General features: G+C 38.9%; 1 protein-coding gene across 1 annotated transcript in view; it reads left to right on the top strand.

The window, feature by feature from the left end:
* Positions 1 to 1,261: 1,261 nt before the first annotated feature.
* LOC107867896 (UPF0301 protein TC_0483) overlaps positions 1,262 to 21,468 on the top strand; it is a 35,246-nt gene continuing 15,039 nt past the window's right edge. The window contains exon 1 of the mRNA XM_016714368.2: positions 1,262 to 1,933. Within this exon, the coding sequence (XP_016569854.1) occupies positions 1,744 to 1,933 (190 nt within the window). The 5' untranslated portion in view covers positions 1,262 to 1,743. The remainder of the gene's footprint in view (positions 1,934 to 21,468) is intronic.

Below are 21,468 nucleotides of genomic sequence, written 5' to 3'. Positions count from 1 at the left end.
GTTTTTCAATTCATCAGAAGTATAAGTTTCAAAAAACCAGGTTCTAAAGGTTTTCCATTTTTCAGAAAAAAATTCTTTTTGAATATATGTTCTTGCCTGAGAACCAGGGCTAAAATCAATAAGTTGTGTCATCATGGTTAAACAGAATTTATGTCAAAATCCATTTCAGATGGAGTAGGATTTTCATTATCAAAATCTTGAACTATATTAGTTTTTGAGTTGATTTTTATCTTTTCTACACCTTTAGGTGTAATATGCGAATCTGCAGAATTAATAGTATGCAAAGATGCCGCTCGATTCCTAGCCGGTCCATAAGTGGGTTCAGCAGGTTCAATCGGAGAAATATGATGTATTGAAGGGAGCCTTCGTGGTAGAGGAAAAGAATTTCTATAGACAGGAGGATTGCTATCGAATTGTAGACAAACTCGCCCATCAGAGTTTTGAGTTACTTGAGTTAACTCTGAATTAGTCACGTCCTCCGCCAATTGTTTTGGGGAAGTGACTGAATTTAATATCCAAGCTTGGGGAAAATCAATTTCATCCCATCTAATAGGTCTTCGGGTAGTAACCCTAGATTTTATAAAATTAGTTTCAATAAGCATAGTGCAGTCAGAATTATCATCAATCAATTTACATCGAGGATTTAGAGTTGATAATAATCGATAATATATGCGGTAAGATAATCCTATAAGTTCAGATCCAGGAGCATAATCATATCCATGGGTTTTAACATTTAATGTTAGAGCATGAAGAATGTTTACATCCGTTAAAGATAATTGTAAATTTGGTTGAGTATTAAAATATACAGGACCATAAGCAAGAGTAGATTCAATAGATCCCATTAAAGATTTTCGAAAATTCAAATTTCTAGCATCACGCAAAGCTGCTAAAAATGTTTCGGGAAGACCCTTTAGAGTTAGAGGCCGAAAGGCAATTTGAACTAAGCCAATATGCATATAATTATAATTACGTTTAAAAATATCAATATCACGCTTATTTAAGAGTTGAAGAGTCTGTTCATCAGCATTTAAAGCAAGAGATTGTTCCGTTGTTTTAATAATCTGTTTATGTTTTATTTTATCAAAAATTCCATATTCATAAATTATTTTTAATTCAACTTTAGGAATAGTCCATTTATTCAGTAAATCCATATCTTGAGGTAAATCTACCTCTTCGAGTTTTGTATTTTTTGTACTTACTTCTCCCATATCCATAGTTGGAAGAGTCTTATATTTATGCTAAAAACTTCACCTCACTTAACATATTTACTATGAAAATTCACAGGCTCTGATACCATTTACAGGATCTATTAGGCTGGGGTATGCCACTCAGCCTACCAGACCATATAATAATATCGGATTAAGCCAAAGTCGGAAGACCGAACCAAAGCACCGGGACCCATACCATATTAATGGGTGATTCGATTTACCCGCCTGAGAAAAACCCAAAATCGTCTTATATCATACTAAAGCACCTCATAGTCTTTCCTCGATCATCAAACCAAATCACTCTATATCAATTCGGTTAAAATAAAGCATATTCTTCCCGAGTCCTCCCCCAAAACAAATTTTTGCTAAGCTGTGTCATTTTCTTGCATTTTCTCAGGTCTCTGTTGCATGTTTTAATATCATTGTTAGTAACGACCTGATAAACTTACACTTATCTCTAGACTAATAAAGAAACCCACCCATTTCAGTTCCAAAAAAGGGTCAATTGGGTTTTTCTTTTTGTTGCTCTGAAATCATGGATCTTTGGTCTGTACATGTTAAAAACACCAATCTGCTACTCAGAAATTCAAAGCACTTTGTTTTTGGCCATTTGAAATGTGAAAATTTGAAGGTGCTTGAGGTCAGACTACCTAAAAGACACCGTTTTTCTGGTTCTTTACTGGTTAACGCAATGGGTAAGAAAAATTCCGACAATTCCAATTCAGGTATTTTTTTACCTTTTTCCTTTCTGGATTAAGTGAAAATATTGGTATTCTTTGTAATTTTGTTGCTTGATATTAGTAATGAGAAATATGCATGGATTACTGAAAGACTTGACTTTTATTCTCCATCTTTGTAGGTGAGGAAACCTAGTTGTCGCTTTCTAATTTCCTTTACCTTCAGTAAACTCTTGTAGTTCAAGATTCTATGGCTTTGTACTTGTGGTTAGATTAGTACATGGTATCTTCGTTGATAATCGGTTTCTAATTTCAGCAAAAAAAAAATATTGCTTTTCTCCGTAAGTTACATCATATGCTAAGAATGTTGATGTGAAGAACCTTTTGCTTTCAACTCTTTCTTGGAAAAAGTTGTGAATAGAAATGTGGAGGAAGTGTGTCGAATTGATGCTCTGGAAAAGTGAAAATGACTTGAGAACATATTTGAGCCAGCTAGCTTGTATCTGGGGCTGGAGAGACTTCTTTTATCATTGTAAGAGGCACAACCCGAGAACTTTAATAATAAGAAACATTGTTGGTTCAGTTGTAAATTTCCTGCTATGAATTCTCCTTCGTATCAAATGCATCTTATCAATAATCTGCACAAATGCATATTTAACACCAGATAGACTGTGGATTTGAGTGGGATGATTCCTCACAGTCCTCAACTTCCCCAAATTCTCGTGGGATAAAGAAATCATAACCTAGTTAGAGGAAGTTTGGTCACATGGAGTATCACCTTTATGTAATTTGTACGAGATCTTTAGATATGCAGGTATGATTAAGTGCTTGGCTTCTCTTTTCCACGTGTTCTGCTCTTGCACTTGAATATTATGATTTGGATGCTTCCCTTTATAATGAAAGCTAGTAGTGACATGGAAGTAAATTCGATTTGAAGCCAAATATTGATAGACCTAGTTGTGGATTGATGTTAGCCTATTTCACAAAGTCGCAATTGGGCTATATGATGTTAGCTCTAGGTACGGCGTCTAATCTAAGCACATTATTTCAGTTGCTTACTCATGCTTATTCCAAAGCATTATTATTTTTAGGATCTGGATTCATTGTTCATTCAACGTAAACTGTTGTTTGATATTCTCCAGCTAAAAGCCAGAATATAGGTCTTATGGGAGATTTAAGAAACGTGTACCAATTACTGAAATCACATTTTTATTAGCTACACTTTCTCTTTTTGCCATCTTACCTTAATAAGATGATGCAGATTTTAGTTTCTAACAAAGTTCTACTTCATAAATCAATGAGAAGGTAGCTCTATTTATAGGAACCTGCACCAAGAAAATGCAGCATGTGTACAATTTAGTAACTCTCAGCATCCCTTGTAAATGCAGGGAGCTTAGGAAATCTAACAGTCTTGACATATACATTTAGGTCTTTACACCAAAGAGCGAACGCATACAGGCGTTGCATCTAATTCTGCGAACAGGTTCTGCGTTCGTGTCAAAACATCTCCGGTTTCTCTTCCACCAAATAACCCAAAAATTGCAAGCTGGAATGGCACACAACAATATTTGATCTCTCTATTAATTTTTCTTCCTTGCAAGCTTTGTAACAGCTCTTTCACTGTCTTAGGCATCATAGGCATCAGGCAGAAGATTCCCCAAGTGTTTAGAAACATATTCTTGATCTGTCTTGTTGTCTTGCAATGGATCAGAATGCAGTTGACATCTTCTGCCTCTGATTCACACACAAAATACCTACTGCATGATCAGAAACAGATTTATATTTTTTTTTCTTTTTTTTTTTTGTGAATTAGAGTGATTCAAGCACATATCATGTGATGCTAACCAACAAAAACCAACCACCCTGAGAGGAATAGTGTTGTTTCACATCTACTTTTCTTCCTTTTCTTGTGACTGTGTGAAAGGGGGCTTGACTAGTTTGGTATTGAGGCATAGTTGGTGTTATTATTATTAGATTTATAGGCGACCTGGCTGAAGAGTTGACTTCAGCTGCTAGACGTAATTGAGAGACTATTTTGTATTGGAGTGCGGTGGAATTAAGTATCAAGCATCTGTTAACTGATGACTAACTGGATGTTTCATTTGGCAATAAATAGGTAGGTAGACTGAAGTCATTGATGATCTAGTTATGAGAACTGAGAAGAACAAATCTTAAGCAACGATGGGTTAAGGCAAGTCTAAAGGAGGCTGACAGACAATGGAACCCTTGTCATTGCACCTAGATGTCAAAACCTTTTACAGTATCTGAGAAGTAATGAGTCATTCAAGCATCTCTCCTTAGAGCCTTGTGTAGAAGTTATTAAGCTGGTTGTCAGTGACCCAACACGATGCTGGCATAAGGATGATGTTTTCGTGTTTTATTTGAGTACAGAGAAAACTTGTTGTACACTTCTTGTATTTGATAGCTTTACTATCTTTTGTTAATAAAATACCTAGGGTATCAATGGGTCAGTTCGGCCGGTTATTTTTTTAAAATTATGCCATCCCCATTTTTCAGATATTTTACGATGTATAACCAAAATTAGATTTTTTGAAACCATCCCAATCATGTCGGTTTCTCTTTGGTATCGGTACGGTTCGGTTACTTACGTTTTTTTCTCTTTTAAAGTATCACTTCATAATATACCATTATTAAAGCGTTTCTTTATTACTAAAAGGAATCAACTCAATAAAATCCAAAGAAGGAAAAAACATTTTGTAGTTCGGCAGTTTTACTATCTGTTAACTACCAAGGCCCAAGTAGCATCTATCAACACAAAAATAAAAGCATCATGGTGCATGAAACTTAAAAACATCAACTTCTTTATATCTGCAATGTGCACAATGAAACCTTCATAGTTGGTATCAATATTTTCTCCATTCTGAACGAAGGCTTCAACAACAACAAACCCAGTAGATCCCCACATAGTGGGGTCTGAACGAAGGCTTAATTTCATTAATCTGCAACACAATGATTAGACGGGTACTTAAGTACCATGAAAAAGAAAATGTAGCTGAACCAGTTAGAGTGCATGAGGATCAAGCCTGTCCGTAAAAAACAGATATTGAACTGCAAAGTTGACCTAAATATATGATGTAGAAATTATTTTGGCCACCTCAAAGCATTAACATTCCTATAGCTCATTAGTCTGGGAAACCAGGAGTTAAAAGATTCCCTATCTAAATGAACAACAGTATTCTAACGGTAAGATAGCAAAAATTGTACAGATTGAGGTTCATTAAGCTTTAGAAAAGATAAAATTGTTACTTAATGAAAATATCAAGTTGAATTCAATGGAGAGGAAGAATGTTAGGTGCAACAGTGGCAACAAACAACTACTCATAGCAGCCTCCTCCTCCTATTGATAATCAAGTATACAAGGAGCATAATTTCCAAGGAAAAAGCATACTAAAACAATGAGGCTCAAGTAGCCAATTCAAGAGAAAAGATTCAAAGATTATATACAAACACAGATGAATCATAACTGTCCTATTTTTATATATGAAGATGGTAACATTACCTTTTCTGCCTATTCTTAAAATTGAAAAATAAAGGAGAAAAACAGGCTCCAAGTTAAATGATTAAACATCTGTAAACCTACCATTTGACCATCCCAATGCAATTCTGGTTTCCTTTCCAAATGTAGTTAACTGCTATTAACAGGATCAGAAAAAAGGAACAACATGAAAGAAAAATTTGCAGCTGCCAGGATCATGTACTAATGTCCAATGGAAAGAAACGGAAAGGAACACTGAAGGCGATCAGAAAATGGAATAGTAAGATTAATACGACGGCAAGATAGTTTGACATGAACGACAATGATAGTGTTCGTCAAATAAAGTTAGTTACTCTTGAGTAAAACTTGTGAAGACTAATACATGCTCTAGTAAAAGAAAGGAAAAAATGTATATTGTACCGGTGAGAGTCTTCCATGTTAATTACTCATCTAGATCAACAGAGATAGTTGCACCAGATTTAAGACAATCTGTACAGAATACTGCAAACAAAAATTACTAAAACAGATTTATCAGTTTTTACGTGAATCATAAAAATAATAAAATTACTAAAATATCATATTACCTTCTTCAATTTCCTCAAGCTTTTGAATAGTATCCAATGCATCACACAAATCAATAGGAATTGAACGCAACCAATTTTGTGCACAAATAAGAGCTTCCACTGTTTTCAGAGTTAAAGAACTCCTAAATGAATCAATTACGCTGCTATCAGTATTAAAAGCTTGTTCACTAGATACAATAGACATAGGAATGGCTAGGACATCTTGGCCAATTTAGAGAGAATAGGAAATTTAGTTCCCATTTACTTTCCACCAAATCAAGACATCAAATTCAGCTTTCTTTTCTAGGATGAACTCGTCATTCAAGTATTTGGCTCTTTCTAATGCATTCTCGTATTTCATCAGTGATTCCAATCGTTTAGCAAATTGAGAATCAAGAAATCCTAGGCTTTTATCACATTCATCAATATCCATGCCATTTTTTTTGTGAATCTGGTAACATTATAATACTTCTATATATCCACAGGTATACTACCACCGAAGCTGTAGTCCCCTTTAAAAGTAGTACAACTTACATCTTGTCGTTTACATCTTTACTCAAAAATTCTAAAACATCAAAGATATCTTTTGTCTGAGCTAATAGTTTTTTCTCACACCAAAAACAAAAAAAGGCCTAGCAATTCATTTTAAAAGACTGTAAACTGCTCTGCATCCCCTCAAAACTCCTTATTGTTTCTTTCAGTCCAAACTGTCCTCCAAATGCGAGCCGGGATACTCTTCCATCTCTTTTCCTTCCCGTTCACATTGCCATCTATATTCCAGCATCTTAACATATTTGTTATGCTTCGAGGTTTCACCCACCTAATCCCTTTAATGCTAATGAACATCCTTCACAACTGTTCTATCCATTTATAATGCAGAAAAAGATGGTTGATTGTCCGCTTGTTACCCACAAAGAAAACACCTAGAGGCTAATTGATGACCCCTTTTGCCCAAATTTTTGTGTGTTAGGACCGTCTCTTTGGCCGAAGGCCATATAAAACTGTTGACTTTGTACGGTATCTTGGATTTCCGTATCATCTTCCAAGGTCAATCTCTTTCCTTCACCACTGTATTATTCTGTTCCTTGTATGCAGATTTGACAGAGAAATGCCCTCTCTTGTCTTTGACCTATTCCATTCTATCTTCTTCTCCATTCAAGTTGTTGATTCCAGCTACTGAGTTGTAGAAATTTGCAATTCTTCCCATATCCCAGTTTCGAATGTCTCCTCAGGAATAGATTCCATCCACATCACGGCAACAGTGGAGTGGATTGTTGCTGTTGACACAAGATGTAAAGTTCTGGATGTTGTTGCTTCAAAGTTTGCTGCCCTGTCCATCTGTCATGCCAAAAGGAGGTTTTTTTTTTTTTCATTTCCTACCTTTACCCTGATCCTAATTTGCATCAATGGCCATAGATTCCTGATAACTTTCCCCATAAGGTGTTGTGGCAATCTTTTCCATCCAATTATCTTCCCTACCATATTTTGCTATCATAGCTTCTTTCCACAACATTCCTTCTTCGGCAACAAACTTCCACAACCATTTCATCATCAGACTTTGGTTATGCTAAAGCCTATGGTTTTTCATATTGCAGTTGCTTAGAACATCTTCTTTCTTGTTTATTAGCAACTCCTCCCACTTGACTAGATTATACTTTTTTTATCTTCATCTCCTTGCCAAAAAAAGTTCCTTCTCAAGAGTATCTATTCTCTTCTAACACTAACAGGCACCGGAAAGATGGATATCAAATAAGAAGGCAAAGTGTTCAGTAAACTATTTACTAGTGTCAAATCTTTTCCCCTGGAATGGTATTGACTCTTCCGATTTGATAGTCTCTTTGTGCATTTTTCCACTAGCCCCTTCCAAATCCCGTCCTACTTACTTTTAGCTCCCAAAGGCATTTCAAAATAAGTAGTTGGAAGCTCTCCCATTCTTCCTCCTAATCTGCTTGCAAGAGTTTCTATCTCAGTTACCGTGTGCATGGGATAGATGAAGCTCTTCCTCCAGTTTATTTGTAACCCAGAGACTGCTTCAAACAAGATGAATATGGCCCTCAAAATCAGAACCTTTACCTTATTTGCATCACAGAAAACCAAGGTGTCATCTGCTTATTGTAAGTGTGTTGCTTCAAACATATTTCCCTCTCCCTATTGGAAGCTTACGATCCTTCTCTTTTCCCTTGCATTATTCAATAGATTGTTCATACCCTCCATTGCTAATATGAACAAAAATGGAGACAAGGGACCACCCTGTCTCAAACCTCTCTGCGACGAGAAGAATCCATTTGGTTCTTTGATAATTAGCACTGAAAATTTGACTGTACTGATACAATGTTTTACCCATTGATCCACCTAGATCCAAAACCCATCTTTACCCGTAGTTGTAGCATGAAACTCCAATTTAAGTAATCGTAAGTCTGAATGTCCAATTTACCCATAATTTCAGGTTTCTTGCTGCACTATCTGGAGTCAACACACTCTTTTGCAATTAATACAACATCCATTATTTGCCTCCCTTTAATGAAAGCCATTTATTGTTCCTTGACCAAACCAAGGATCACCTTCATTAATCTTTCTGCCAATAGTTTTTCTATGATCTTGTACATACTCTTAATCAAGCTTATAGGTCTGAAATCATTTAGCTCCTCTGTCCCTGCTTGCTTTGGAATCAAAGCCGCGAATGTAGCATTCATATTTTTTCAAAGAAACCTTTCTCATGAAAGTTCTGAACTGCTGCTACCAAATCTACTTTGATTATCTCCCAATATTATTTGAAAAACTCCATAGAATATCCATCAGGCCCAGGGCCAGGGGCCTTGTCTCTGGTGCATTCTTTAATGCTTTCCAGAATCTCTTGGGGTGCGAATGGTGCCATCAATAATAAGCTGTCCTCGGTACAGACTCTGGGACAATTCTCCATTTCTAATAGTGGCCTCCATTCCTCTGCTTCTGTGTACAGTCTTTCATAATATGACACTATCTCTTTCTTCAAGTCTTCTGAGTCCTCCACCGTTACTTCTCCAACCTTTAGTTTGTTGATGGTATTGAAGCTCCCTTGGACATTTGCAGTTTTGTGAAGAAAGCTTGTGTTTCCATCCCCCTCTCTTAGCCAACTCCCAACTCCCAAATACTTTTCTCTTTCTTATTTTATGGATCAAACACACCTTTTTTGAATAAGCTTCTTGATACAAGAAAGGCAAGGAACACACGGAAACATACACCAAAACAGTCCACTAGCTCTAAGAACTAAGGACCACCTTGATGACCACCCTTAGATTCAACATGCAACCAACAAAACGAGATAAATAAGGGTGTTTACCACACCAACCAGCCAATCAAACTATGATTAACAACATAAAGAAGAACAACAGCCAACGAGTTAAGAATACAAGACAACACTACACGGTTACAACAACAACAAGAATGGGTACAAGAAAGTAAGATAACTTGACATACAATGCATAAACACTTATGAACCAAAATGTATATTAAACATTAAGACCCAAAGTCTTCACACAAATAACACTAAGTTCATACGGGACCTCAAGGGAATTGGACTTCCCAAGCAACCACCGTTTCCAAGAGTATTATCAACACAAGTGATGTCCACACTTGCCACAAGGAATCCACCTTGCAAGACACTCTCTTGAGCTCTCAAAGTATGTCATTTAAGTCTAAGAGAAATGACCTAATAAGGTTCTATTTATAAGCTAGGTTAACTTATTACAAAAAGACCAAAAGGCCCTTAATGAGCCCTTACAGAGGAGCGGCCTTGGAGTCTGTTTCTTGGACGGTTTTTGAGTGTAAGAGGCTTCCTTCACACTTCAAGACTTGTTCCCTTGGACGGGCAGCCCCACAAGCTCGGTTCTTCACGTCTTGGCTTCCATTACGTCCTCGAGTGCTAAGATGCCTCTTTGACCCTTATCATCCTCCCCTCATTGGAAAGGATTCGTCCTCGAATCCGAACCTTGCAAAATAATAGGAAGGACAAGCAAACACAAGTTTCTCAAGGTATGAGGGTTAGGGTTAGTGTAATCAATTATAGCATCTTGCCAAGGTGGCTCAAACTTCACATATAACCAAGCATCCCTCTTACCCGAATACCCTCCCAAGAAAGAATCAACTAATCTATCCACATAAGTATGACGAGAAACAAGGAACAAAAGTTGTTTATCAAGTGGGAAACATAGACTCTTCTTGGAACAACAAATAGACTTGAAAGCCGAGATAGGAAAGCCATACATTCCATGCACATTCAAGTCATTCCAAAAGACATCATCACCATATTTCAAATGATCATCGGGGATCAAATGGGTGGAGTGTCCATGGGCATGGGTTGGAAACACACTTTCTTACCCCAATACTACTACAATTACGATCAAATGTCCCCTCTATACTAGCTTGATCTACAACAAAAACAACTAGAGGTTCATCCTTAGTCAATCGGCCAACATGTTCAACATCACCATTTTCACACACAAGTTGGTTTTCATGACTTCCATAAACATCAACACTAGGTGGATCAACTAGTGTATCCACAATTTCAAGTTGTACATTATCTCCACAAGATGAAGGAACATTCGGCTCACTTAAAGACAAACTATCATTCACACTTAGTTGGCTACGTGCCTCATTCACTAGAGTGCAAGAGTTAGTTTGATTACCTTGTAGCTCACGTGGAGCATGTCCACTCACGGGAACTTGATTAGGAAGGCTTGGATGCTCTACCAAGTTATCCAACTCCTTGCAAAGAGAGCTTTCCGTCCCTTCCGTTCTTCCTTCCATTCGGCCCATTATTCTTTCCATTCTCTCCATTTGACTACTAAGGTCGTGTTTCATACCCATTATGGCAGCCATCAAATCGTTCATGGTCACCTTTTCCAATGCCATAGTACCTAACAAAAGAAATTCTAAAACAAAAACACAAAAAATAGCAAACTAGTTAAGGTTAGAAACGAAAGCATCCTCACAAAACGTCTCGAAACTGTTTGCAAATCTCAAGCGCACACTTTTGATGTTTTCACTCTATTGGCCTCACAAGTGTTGATAACCCGCTTGTACTCCAATGAGGTCACGTGGTTCCAATTGTGGCTCGAGGTCGGAGTGGATTCTTGTTTGAAACGACACAAAAAGTAATGTACGAACTTGAATAAAAAATATACTACGATTTAAAAACGAGACAAGCACAAAAAACAACGTTAACACGAAGAACGTACTCAAAAACTAATCTACAACTTAGTAGGTAGTTACTAGTTGTTAGTTAGTATAAGAGTCGACAAAATTGGTAACCAATAGAAACAAGAAAGTGAAACTAGGAAATCCAATGTTCTTGAGCTCTTTGATGACGTGGCACTTAACTATTGGACGTTGTAATGTTGAAAAATTTTTATTTCAAGAAACTAGTTGTTCAACTTCATGTGTCGCAGAAGAGAATTTCGGCCAAGGTATGGGGCAAATAAGGTCTAGACTCCTCTTTCAAGATTCATAAAGTCTTTCACCTACTTGCACCAAATTGGCAAGACCAACCTTTTTGGATGTCGTCCCCTTTGCCCTTTTGGACAATCCTTGAAAAGTGTTTTTTCTTCTTTTGGTAGTTATACTCTTTGGAAGTCTTTGGTCTTCTTACTACTTTGGTGTTGTCTTGAAAATGATTTCAAGACAAACAAAAAGTCTTCTTTTCTTTATATTGTTTTCAAGATCAACAACAACCTTTTCAACACAACTTCAAGAACACAAGATGAACACCACCACCACCACCACAACAAAACCGTCCACTTAACACCACCACACACTTGAACTTAGCTCAAGAAATTAGACCTTAGACTCAATATGTGTTGAGGAAAAAGAAAACCAACACACGAGACAAACTAAGACAACAAAATACACCTAGATCTAGAAAACAATTCGGCCAAACACAACAAGAACACAAATCTGTTTTTTTTTCTTTTTTCTTTTTGAATTTTTTTTTTCACTCTCAAGCCCAAGATGGATCTTGTTAGAACATGTTGGAGTCCCACATCGGTGGGTTAAAAGGTCCTTGGTCTCCTTATATGGTCTTGGACAATCCTTCCCTCATGAGCTAGCTTTTGAGGTTGAGTTAGGCCCAGGGTCCATTTCTTTATCATGGTATCAGAGCCAAGCCCACCCAATTCATTGTTTCCGATGTTGGGTCCCCTATCTTATATTGTCCACGCTCCAGATGTCCAGCCCTGGGCGTGTGGGCGTGCGGGGGGTGTTGGAGTTCCACATCGGTGGGTTAAGGGGCCCTTGGTCTCCTTATATGGTCTTGGGCAATCCTCCCCTCATGAGCTAGCTTTTGAGGTTGAGTTAGGTCCAAGGTCCATTTCTTTATCAGAACAAAATCAAAGATGACTCTAATACCAAATGATACAAAAAAAGGCAAGGAACACAAGGAAACATACACCAAAACAGTCCACTAGTTCAAAGAACCGAGGACCACCTTGATGACCACTCTCAGATTCAACAAGCAACCAACAAAACGAGATAAATAAGGGTGTTTACCACACCAACCAGCCAACCAAACTATGATTAACAACATGAAGAAGAACAATAACCAATGAGTTAAGCTACACGGTTACAACAACAACAAGAATGGGTACAAGAAAGTAAGATAGATAACTTGACATACAATGCATAAACACTTATGAACCAAAATGTATATTAAATATTAAGACCCAAAGTCTTCACACAAATAACACCAAGTTCTTACGGGACCTCAAGGGAATTGAACTTCCCAAGCAACCATCATTTCCAAGATTGTTATCAACACAAGTGATGTCCACACTTGCCACAAGGAATCCACCTTGTAAGACACTCTCTTGAGCTCTCAAAATATGTTATCTAAGTCTAAGAGAAATGATCTAATAAGGTTCTATTTATAAGCTAGGTTAACTTATTACAAAAAGACCAAAAGGCCCTAAATGAGCCCTTACAAAGGGGCGGCCTTGGAGTGTGCTTCTTGGACGGTTTTTAAGTGTAGGAGGCTTTCTTCACACTTCAAAACTTGTTCCCTTGGACGGGCAGCCCCACAAGCTCTGATCTTCACGTCTTGGCTTCTATTACGTCCTCGAGTGCTAAGATGCCTCTTTGACCCGTATCAGTTCTTCTTCAAGATATGAACATTATCAAGAACACAAGAACATTCAAAAGTCGACCCTTAAGCAAATGGACTCGAAAATCGACCCTTAAGCAAATGGACTCGAAATACATACTTGACTAGCAAGTGTATTCTTGAAGCAGCACTTCAATTCTTCAACAAGAACAATAAGCCAAAATGGTAAAACCTTGCTGCCGTATTGTTTGGTCTCAAACTTTCTACAGGAGAGTTTGCATAGGTTTTGCCGTATTGTTTAATATATTATGGTGTAGGGGGGACGTGGATAGTATGTGGGACAGGGCGGCAAGGTGCATCAGGGAGAATGCAAGGGAGGGGTTGGGTGTTTCTAGGGGCCGGGCCGGTCACCATCGGGGGGATTGGTGGTGGAATGAAGAGGTGGAGAAGAAAGTGGAGACCAAGAAAGAGGCGTATGCTAAGTTGGTGGAAAGTAAGGACGAAGAAGAGAAGCGGGTAAACAGGAAAGAGTACAAGCTAGCGAGGAAGGAGGCGAAGTCAGCGGTCACGGCAGCTAAGACGGCCGCTTTTGAGAGCTTGTATGCAGGGTTACAGGGGAAAGGAGGGGAGAAAAAGTTGTTTAGACTCGCTAAGGCTAGGGAGAGGAAGGGTTGTGACCTCGATCAGGTGAGGTGCATTAAGGGGGAGGATGGTAGAGTGTTGGTGGAGGACGGCCACATAAAGAAGAGATGGCAGTCGTACTTTCATAGGCTCTTGAATGACGAGGGGGACAGAGCTATTGTGTTAGGGGAACTGGAGCACTCAGAGGAGTGTCGGGATTTTAGCTACTGTAGACGTTTTAAGGTAGAAGAGGTTAGACAGGCAGTCCGCAGGATGCGTAGGGGTAGGGTGACGGGGCCGGATGAGATACCGGTGGAGTTTTGGAAGTTCGTTGGAGAGGCTGGTGTAAGGTGGTTGACTGGATTGTTTAATGAAATTTTCAGGACGGCAAAGATGCTCGAGGCGTGGAGGTGGAGTACCATGATCCCTCTCTATAAGAATAAGGGGGACATTCAGAGTTGTAATAACTATAGGGGGATTAAGTTATTGAGTCACTCTATGAAGATCTGGGAGAGAGTGGTCGAGGTGAGGCTGAGACGGATAGTGTCTATCTCGGAAAACCAGTTCGGATTTATGCCCGGCCGCTCGACGACGGAGGCAATCCACCTGGTACGGAGGTTGGTGGAGCAGTATAGGGAAAGGAAGAAGGATCTGCACATGGTGTTTATCGACCTGGAAAAGGCTTACGACAAAGTCCCCAGGGAGGTGCTTTGGAGATGCTTGGAGGTGAGGGGAGTACCGCAGGCATATATCAGAGTAATTAAGGATATGTATGAGGGAGCGAAAACCCAGGTGAGGACGGCGGGAGGAGACTCAGAGCATTTCACTGTCCGGACAGGATTGCATCAGGGATCTACTCTTAGTCCCTTTTTGTTTGCGTTAGTAATGGATGTGTTGACGCGGCGTATTCAAGGGGAGGTGCCGTGGTGTATGCTCTTTGCAGACGATGTAGTTCTGATAGATGAGACTCGAGGGGGTGTAAATGACAAATTAGAGATGTGGAGGCAAACTCTTGAGTCTAAAGGGTTCAGGGTGAGCAGAAGCAAGACAGAGTATGTGGAATGTAAGTTTAATGACGTGAGGCGGGAGAACGAGGTAGTAGTGAAGCTGGAAGCACAGGAGGTATGTAAGAGGGATAAGTTCAAGTATCTCGGGTCCGTGATCCAGAGTAACGGTGAGATTGACGAGGATGTCTCGCACCGTATTGGGGCGGGATGGATGAAGTGGAAACTCGCGTCGGGGGTGCTGTGTGATAAGAAGGTGCCGCCCAAGCTTAAAGGCAAATTCTATAGGGTGGTAGTCCGTCCGGCCTTGCTGTATGGAGCGGAGTGTTGGCCAGTTAAGAACTCCCACATCCAAAAAATGAAGGTGGCAGAAATGCGGATGTTGCGCTGGATGTGTGGACTGACCCGAGGGGATAGAGTTCGGAATGAGACTATCCGGGAGAAGGTTGGTGTGACTTCAGTGGAGTGTAAGATGCGGGAAGCACGATTGAGATGGTTCGGACACGTGAAGAGGAGGGGCATGGATGCCCCGGTCCGTAGGTGTGAGAGGCTAGCGTTGGATGGTTTTAGGCGGGGTAGGGGTAGGCCGAAGAAGTACTGGGGTGAGGTGATTAGGCGGGACATGGAACAGTTACAGCTCACCGAGGACATGACCCTAGATAGGAAGGTCTGGAAGACGCGAATTACGGCAGAAGAGTAGGGCCAGATTGGGTCGCTAGTGTAGGGAATTACTTGGTGGGGTTTTTTTTATTTTTTATTCCCGTTATGATTCCGTATTCAGTGTTCCATGCTTATTACGAATCTGTGTGCTTTCCTCTGCTTTCTTCTGTTTTATATTCCTTATGGGTGCCGTATTTATGTTATGTCATCTGCTTCTGTGCTTTACTATGTGTTTGTGTGATATCTTGTGCCTTGAGCCGGGGGTCTTTCGGAAACAGCCTTTCTACTTCATCAGAGGTAGAGGTATGGACTGCGTACATCTTACCCCCCCAGACCCCACTAAGTGGGAATACACTGGGTTTGTTGTTGTTGTTGTTTGTTTAATATATTATGGTATCCTTTGATTTTCAAACCTAAATTATAAAGGTCTAGGCCCAAAGTCCAGTCACTCGTGGGCCAGTGGCCTAGGACATAGGTTAAATATTTACAAAATATCTTTATCTATTAAGTTTAACATATTGTTAATATATAAACTATATTTTCATACATGTAATGTTATTCGGTTTGGTTCAGGAATTTTTTGAGTTTTTTTATAAATTAAAAAGACAATCCCAATTTTTTAGGATGGGTATACGCTTAAATAAAATTCACGATTTTATTTAAAAAATGATATAAATCGGTTCAGTATGGTTAGGTCCGGTCAATTTTTCATATTTTTTTGACACCCCTGAAAATACCATTTACTAATCAAATCTATAGATGAAGAAAACAGTACAAATATGGTGCAATCCAAATTGCATCTAGGCTGTTCATCGAAGCCCAGCTAGGGACCTCCAAAGAACACAAGGCTTGTTCATGAAATGGAAGTGCTTGATCATGTGTTGATGCCAAAGAGGGGATTCCACACCTTGAAAATTGCTTGGAAGGATGAAAGGAAAGGCAATGAAAAAAGTGGCGACCTAATGAGGATGATACAAACCAGCCAACAAAACACAAGAAACAAGATGAAAACAACAACACTAAACCGAGAACACAAGATAACAACAACAATAATATAAAGATAGATAGTGAGACATAGATTATTACAAGAAATAAGGAACTAAAGTGTGTATCAAACCCTAAAACCCCTAAATACTCACAATAATAACACCACACTTTTACGAAGACCTCAAGGGAACCAGAATCCCCAAGCAACCCTCGTTTCTAAACGGGTAACCAACACCAAAAGAATCCACGTTAGGCCACAAGTGAATCCACACTTGTATAAACACTCTCTAAGAGATGTCTTGCAAAATATAATCCAAAGTTGAAGACAAATGACCTAATAGAAGCTACTTATAGTATTGGCTAAACTTATTACATAGTAAATGACCAAAAGGCCCTTAATGAAAACAACAAAAAGGGCGGCCTTGGAGTGTAGCCTTGGGCGGCTTTAGAGTGTTTGAAGGCCTTCTTCACACTTCAAAGCTTGTTCTCTTGGTTAGGCAGCCCCCACGCTGGAGTCTTTACGTATTGGTTTCCAATCATGTCCTCGAAAGTTAAGATGCCCCTTAGACTCGTATCAGAGGAGCTCGCCAAAGTTGACATTGGCTCACCAAAGTGAATTACCATCGCCTATGAACTCATCAAAGTGAAGACGAGCAATCTGTCAAGTTTGTCGACTCGCCATTGAGTTTGGCGATGGGATGCTGCTCGCCAAACTCACCAATTTCGGGTCACCTTTGGGCCTATGAGTAATAATTAGCCCAAGACTATAAATGGCTAGTTATTTCCTTTCTATTCAAAATATTGATAAATATTGATATTGTAAAACTCTTAAGAGTGTGTGAGCTTGGTTTAGGCTTTTGGTTGACGATATTTTTTAGAAACATTGGTTGCGGAGTGAATTCGATTCCCTCAAGGTCGGAAGTTGAAACTTATTGTATCTTTAATCGTTTGAGTTCCTTTAGGTTTTATACACCTTTGGGTTGCTTATGATTTCCTCTTTTTGTGTCAATTTAGTTATCTGCACTTTCTTAGCTTTCAATTTCCATATTGTGTTCTTGTTTCATGAATCGATTTCTATTATTTGGTATTAGAGTCGTGTTTAGATTTGTTCCATGAGTCTAATCTTGGATTTGTTACAATAAAAAAAGTGTCAAAACACATTTTTAATAATGTCCCAAAAATATTTTGTTGGTTTGAGTCTTGTTTGAAGTTTCTTGTACTAGATTTGCATTCTCTAGTATTATTATCACTACCTGAGCCTATATCTTGGACGTGACAGGGCACTCAGAGCCATGTGTGGCTTGGTAGAACCCTTGGCGTAACATGCTATTCATAAAACTCAACTTCAAATTTATGCGGAAACATAAATTTCTGGAGGTTAACTTGAAAGACAACATAACAACTAAACTGACTAATGTCTAATGAAACCTTTATAACTCATGAACTAAAAGAGTTGTTGGGACATAGCCTTGAGCTACCTTTATTGAAAACTACCAATTAAAACTGAAACTATCTCATGAGCTGGAAATTTAACAAAGGATAACCAAGTCAACGAAAGGTCTGAATACAGAGTCCACATCATGAAATGACTTATTGCTAAAAAGTTGTCAATACTTGGAATGTATTGGTACATAATAGCAGAATTTGAACCGTGAACATGACCCTTAAAGATAACCAAAAGAGGAGAGAGAACCAGAGAGAAGTGTGGTAGAGAGAGGGAGAGGGAAAGGAGGGTCGACATGCGCCGGAAGTCTGAATTGTTGAAGAAATATTTTAAAATTCTGCCTGAAGTGTCACACACCGGTATGTGACGCACGTGGCGTCGATGCTAGGGAAGTTCTGGTGGTGCGTGCGAGCGGGTGTGGTACTTTTCCGGGATGGATTTTTTGGGATAGGGTCGCAGATGGTTGGTGGTGGTCATGGTAGAATAATTATTTGAAAGACAAAGAAGAGAAAAGAGGGAAACTAGTGATCAGAGGGACCACCGGTGGGGTTTTGGGTCGAAGTTTGATTTAAAATCACATTGAGATTCGTGGCTCAGTGTGCCGATGTAATGGCACTGATACAAAGCTATTGGAATGAATTTGTAGTTGAAGGTTGCCTTGACTATAGGCTCAATGTCAGACTTCAACTACTGAAGAAAAAGCTCAAAGTCTAGAGCAGAGAAAAGTTTAGTGAGAATGTTAACAGAAAGAATAGTCTGCTTATAAATTAACAGAATTAGATCATGTGCTTGATTACAGAGTATTGAATGAGGAGGAGGTGATGATAAGGGCAACAATTGTAATAGAATTGGAGGATTAGCCAAGAATGAGGAGGCAAGTTGGAGGCAAAAATCTAGAGTTCTTTGGCTTCAATAGGGTGATAAAAATACTAGATTTTTTCACAAGATGGCAACAGCTCATAAGAGATATAATACTATTGATAGGCAGGTGGTAAGGGGAGAAGAATATCTAGAACCAGAAGATATCAAGATGGCTATGGTAGATTTTTACAAAAGTCTTAACTGCGTGGAAACCTACATTCGAATGCACAGACTGTCCGAAGATCACAAATGAAGAACAAGATTTTCACAGAAACTGAGGTTTACCAGGTTCTTTCTCAATTGGCCATAGATAAGGCCCCCGGCCCAGATGGTTTCACAATGGGTTCTTACAAGTCTTGCTGGGAAGTTTTGAAAGAAGACTTGATGAACTCCATCAATAATTTTCATCAGAATAGGTTTTTGAGAAATCTTTTAATGCTATTTTTTATAGCATTAATCCCTAAGTATGGTGCTGAAGAATTGTAAGATTTTAGGCCAATAAGCCTAATTGGGGATGTGTATAAAATTATCTCTAAGTTGATCACTGAAAGATTGAAGATTATTATGGACAAGTTGGTAGATGAACATCAAATGACATTCTAGAAGGGGAGACAAATATTAGATGCTGCTCTTCTGGCTAATGAATTGGACTAAAAATGAACCAAAAGACTCCTGGAATTTTGTGTAAACTTGACATGGAAAAGAAGATTTAGGTATAGATCTGAGATTTGGCTTTGGTTGGAGTTGTTTTGAAGAATCCACATTATTGGGTTTTGAGGTTTAAAGAAAAGTGCAAATGGGTTTTGATATCTGAAATTTTTGGCATGGAATTGAGGGTTTAGAAGTATTGAGGTTTGTTTCCCGTATGAATAGGAGCCTAGATCAAATTTCATGAAATTTTGAGCTAAAATGAGAGACTTATGATTTTCAGGTATTCATCTTGTTCTTAAAGAAATTCAAAACTTCAAGAGGAAGAATCTTCAAAAAGAGGTGTTTAATCCAAAAAAAAAAAAGGAAAGAGAAAGTGTTAAGGAGTTGGAACAAAAGGTGAATTTACCAAAAGGGGTAAAGGCTAAAGGACAAAGTACAGAGGGGACCACACGAGCATAAAATTCGGAGGCCGTTAAGTGATTTTCTACCAAGTTTGGTGACACTCTCCAGTCGCCAAAGTTGTGGGCGATTCGACAAAGTAGGGGTGAGTATCGGTAAACTTAACATTACAGTCTGTTAAGTTTGACAGCACAAGCCCTAGTTTTGGTAACACTAAGAAGAGTTTGGCGGTAAAAGGCAAGAGTTTGGCGACACTGGGCCTAATTTGGTGAGCCACACTCAAATTCTCCCATCAATCTCAGGTTCTAATTCTGTAGTTTCCTTTTCTTGATTCTAATTCACTTCCTTGATTTCTACAGCTAATTTTCAACTACTAATTGATCTAATTAGTTGATTATTAGTTCTTGAGTCCTTTTCTTGATTTTCTCGTTTTATTTCATAGTTAATTTCTTTATTTAAGTCCTTTTAGTTTAATCAAGTCGTTCGTCTTTCTTTGAACAAAGATCTATTTCGGCCGAGAGTAGTAATTGACGCTTCGTGAACAATCGAGTATAAGCAATCTTCAACAATTACCCCAACCAATTTGTGAGGCGATCAAAGGTGTGGAATACGAGTGATTGTGTGGTTTGTTGTTTTTGTTGGGTGTCTTATTCATAGGTTCTATAGCATCGGGAGATGAAACCCAATATCCTACGAGCGGGGTGAATATGGATGCCTTAATGGAGGTAATCATGGGAATGCAACTAGATATGAATAAAATGAAGGGTCAAATGTTGAGCATGGATGAAAGGATGGTTAACATGGGGGGGGGGGGGGTCTTAATTCCTCAATTTCTGCTCCCCAAACCAATTACCATGCAACCACAAGTGGGCATGCTAAAAAAACTTCAACTACCATCTCACCCGAAACTTTCACCAAATGTATAACCCAACATTGAGAGACAATGTTCCACCACCTTAAACCAATATCAATGTTAACCAAGCCCCACAAGTTGCGCTTCGACCATGCTAGTCCAATATGACCAAGATCTTCTAATCCACAATCCACAATCCACACATCCAAAGGAAAGAACTTGAGAGGAATGAAAAATAGAGGAGTTTGGGGAGCATAATAAAGAGGAATATGTTCTTGATGATCAAGTGAATAGGCCACGAGGCCAAGTTCAAGGTCCGTATCAAGGATAAGGAGGAAGATATGGTCCAAACCTTCAAGTAGGAAAGTTTTGGGGAAATCAAGACCAAGCAAGAGGCCAAGGAGGTTACTATGGAAATCAAGGCCGAGCTTGGGGTCAAGGAGATCAATTTGGAGATCAAGGAAGATATAGGGGACAAGACACGAGTCTCAACTCCATCAAGGTCACTCTTTCTACTTTCAAGGGAGAGATTGATCCTGAGGCGTACCTCAATTGGGAGTTGCAATGTAAAAGAATCTTCCAAACTAATGAGTTGACCGAGGTAAAGAAGTTTACTTATGCTATTGCACAATTTGAAGTGTTAGCTTCGTGGTGGGAGTCTATGAGGAGGTATCGAAGAGTTTATCAAGAAGGACAAATCATCTAAGTCTAAAGGGCATTCATCTTCAAATTATTGGAGGAAGAACAAAGAGTCAAATTCTCGGGGAAAGAACAAAGAGGGAGCTTAAATGTCCTTGACTTGGAACAAAAACAGAGATTTCAAGAAGCCCTTTGAAAAGAAGTTATTTGAGAAGAATACTCCAACGAAGGCACCAAAGGATATAGGTAGCTATATCTAACCACTAGTCCTAAGGGTATTCGATGCTTTAGGTGTCAAGGGTAGGGTTACAAGATGAGTGAATGTCCTAATTG

This window comes from Capsicum annuum, chromosome 4 (assembly GCF_002878395.1).
Source record: "Capsicum annuum cultivar UCD-10X-F1 chromosome 4, UCD10Xv1.1, whole genome shotgun sequence".
Taxonomy (NCBI): domain Eukaryota; kingdom Viridiplantae; phylum Streptophyta; class Magnoliopsida; order Solanales; family Solanaceae; genus Capsicum; species Capsicum annuum.
This window is presented reverse-complemented; position numbering and strand designations above follow the sequence as displayed.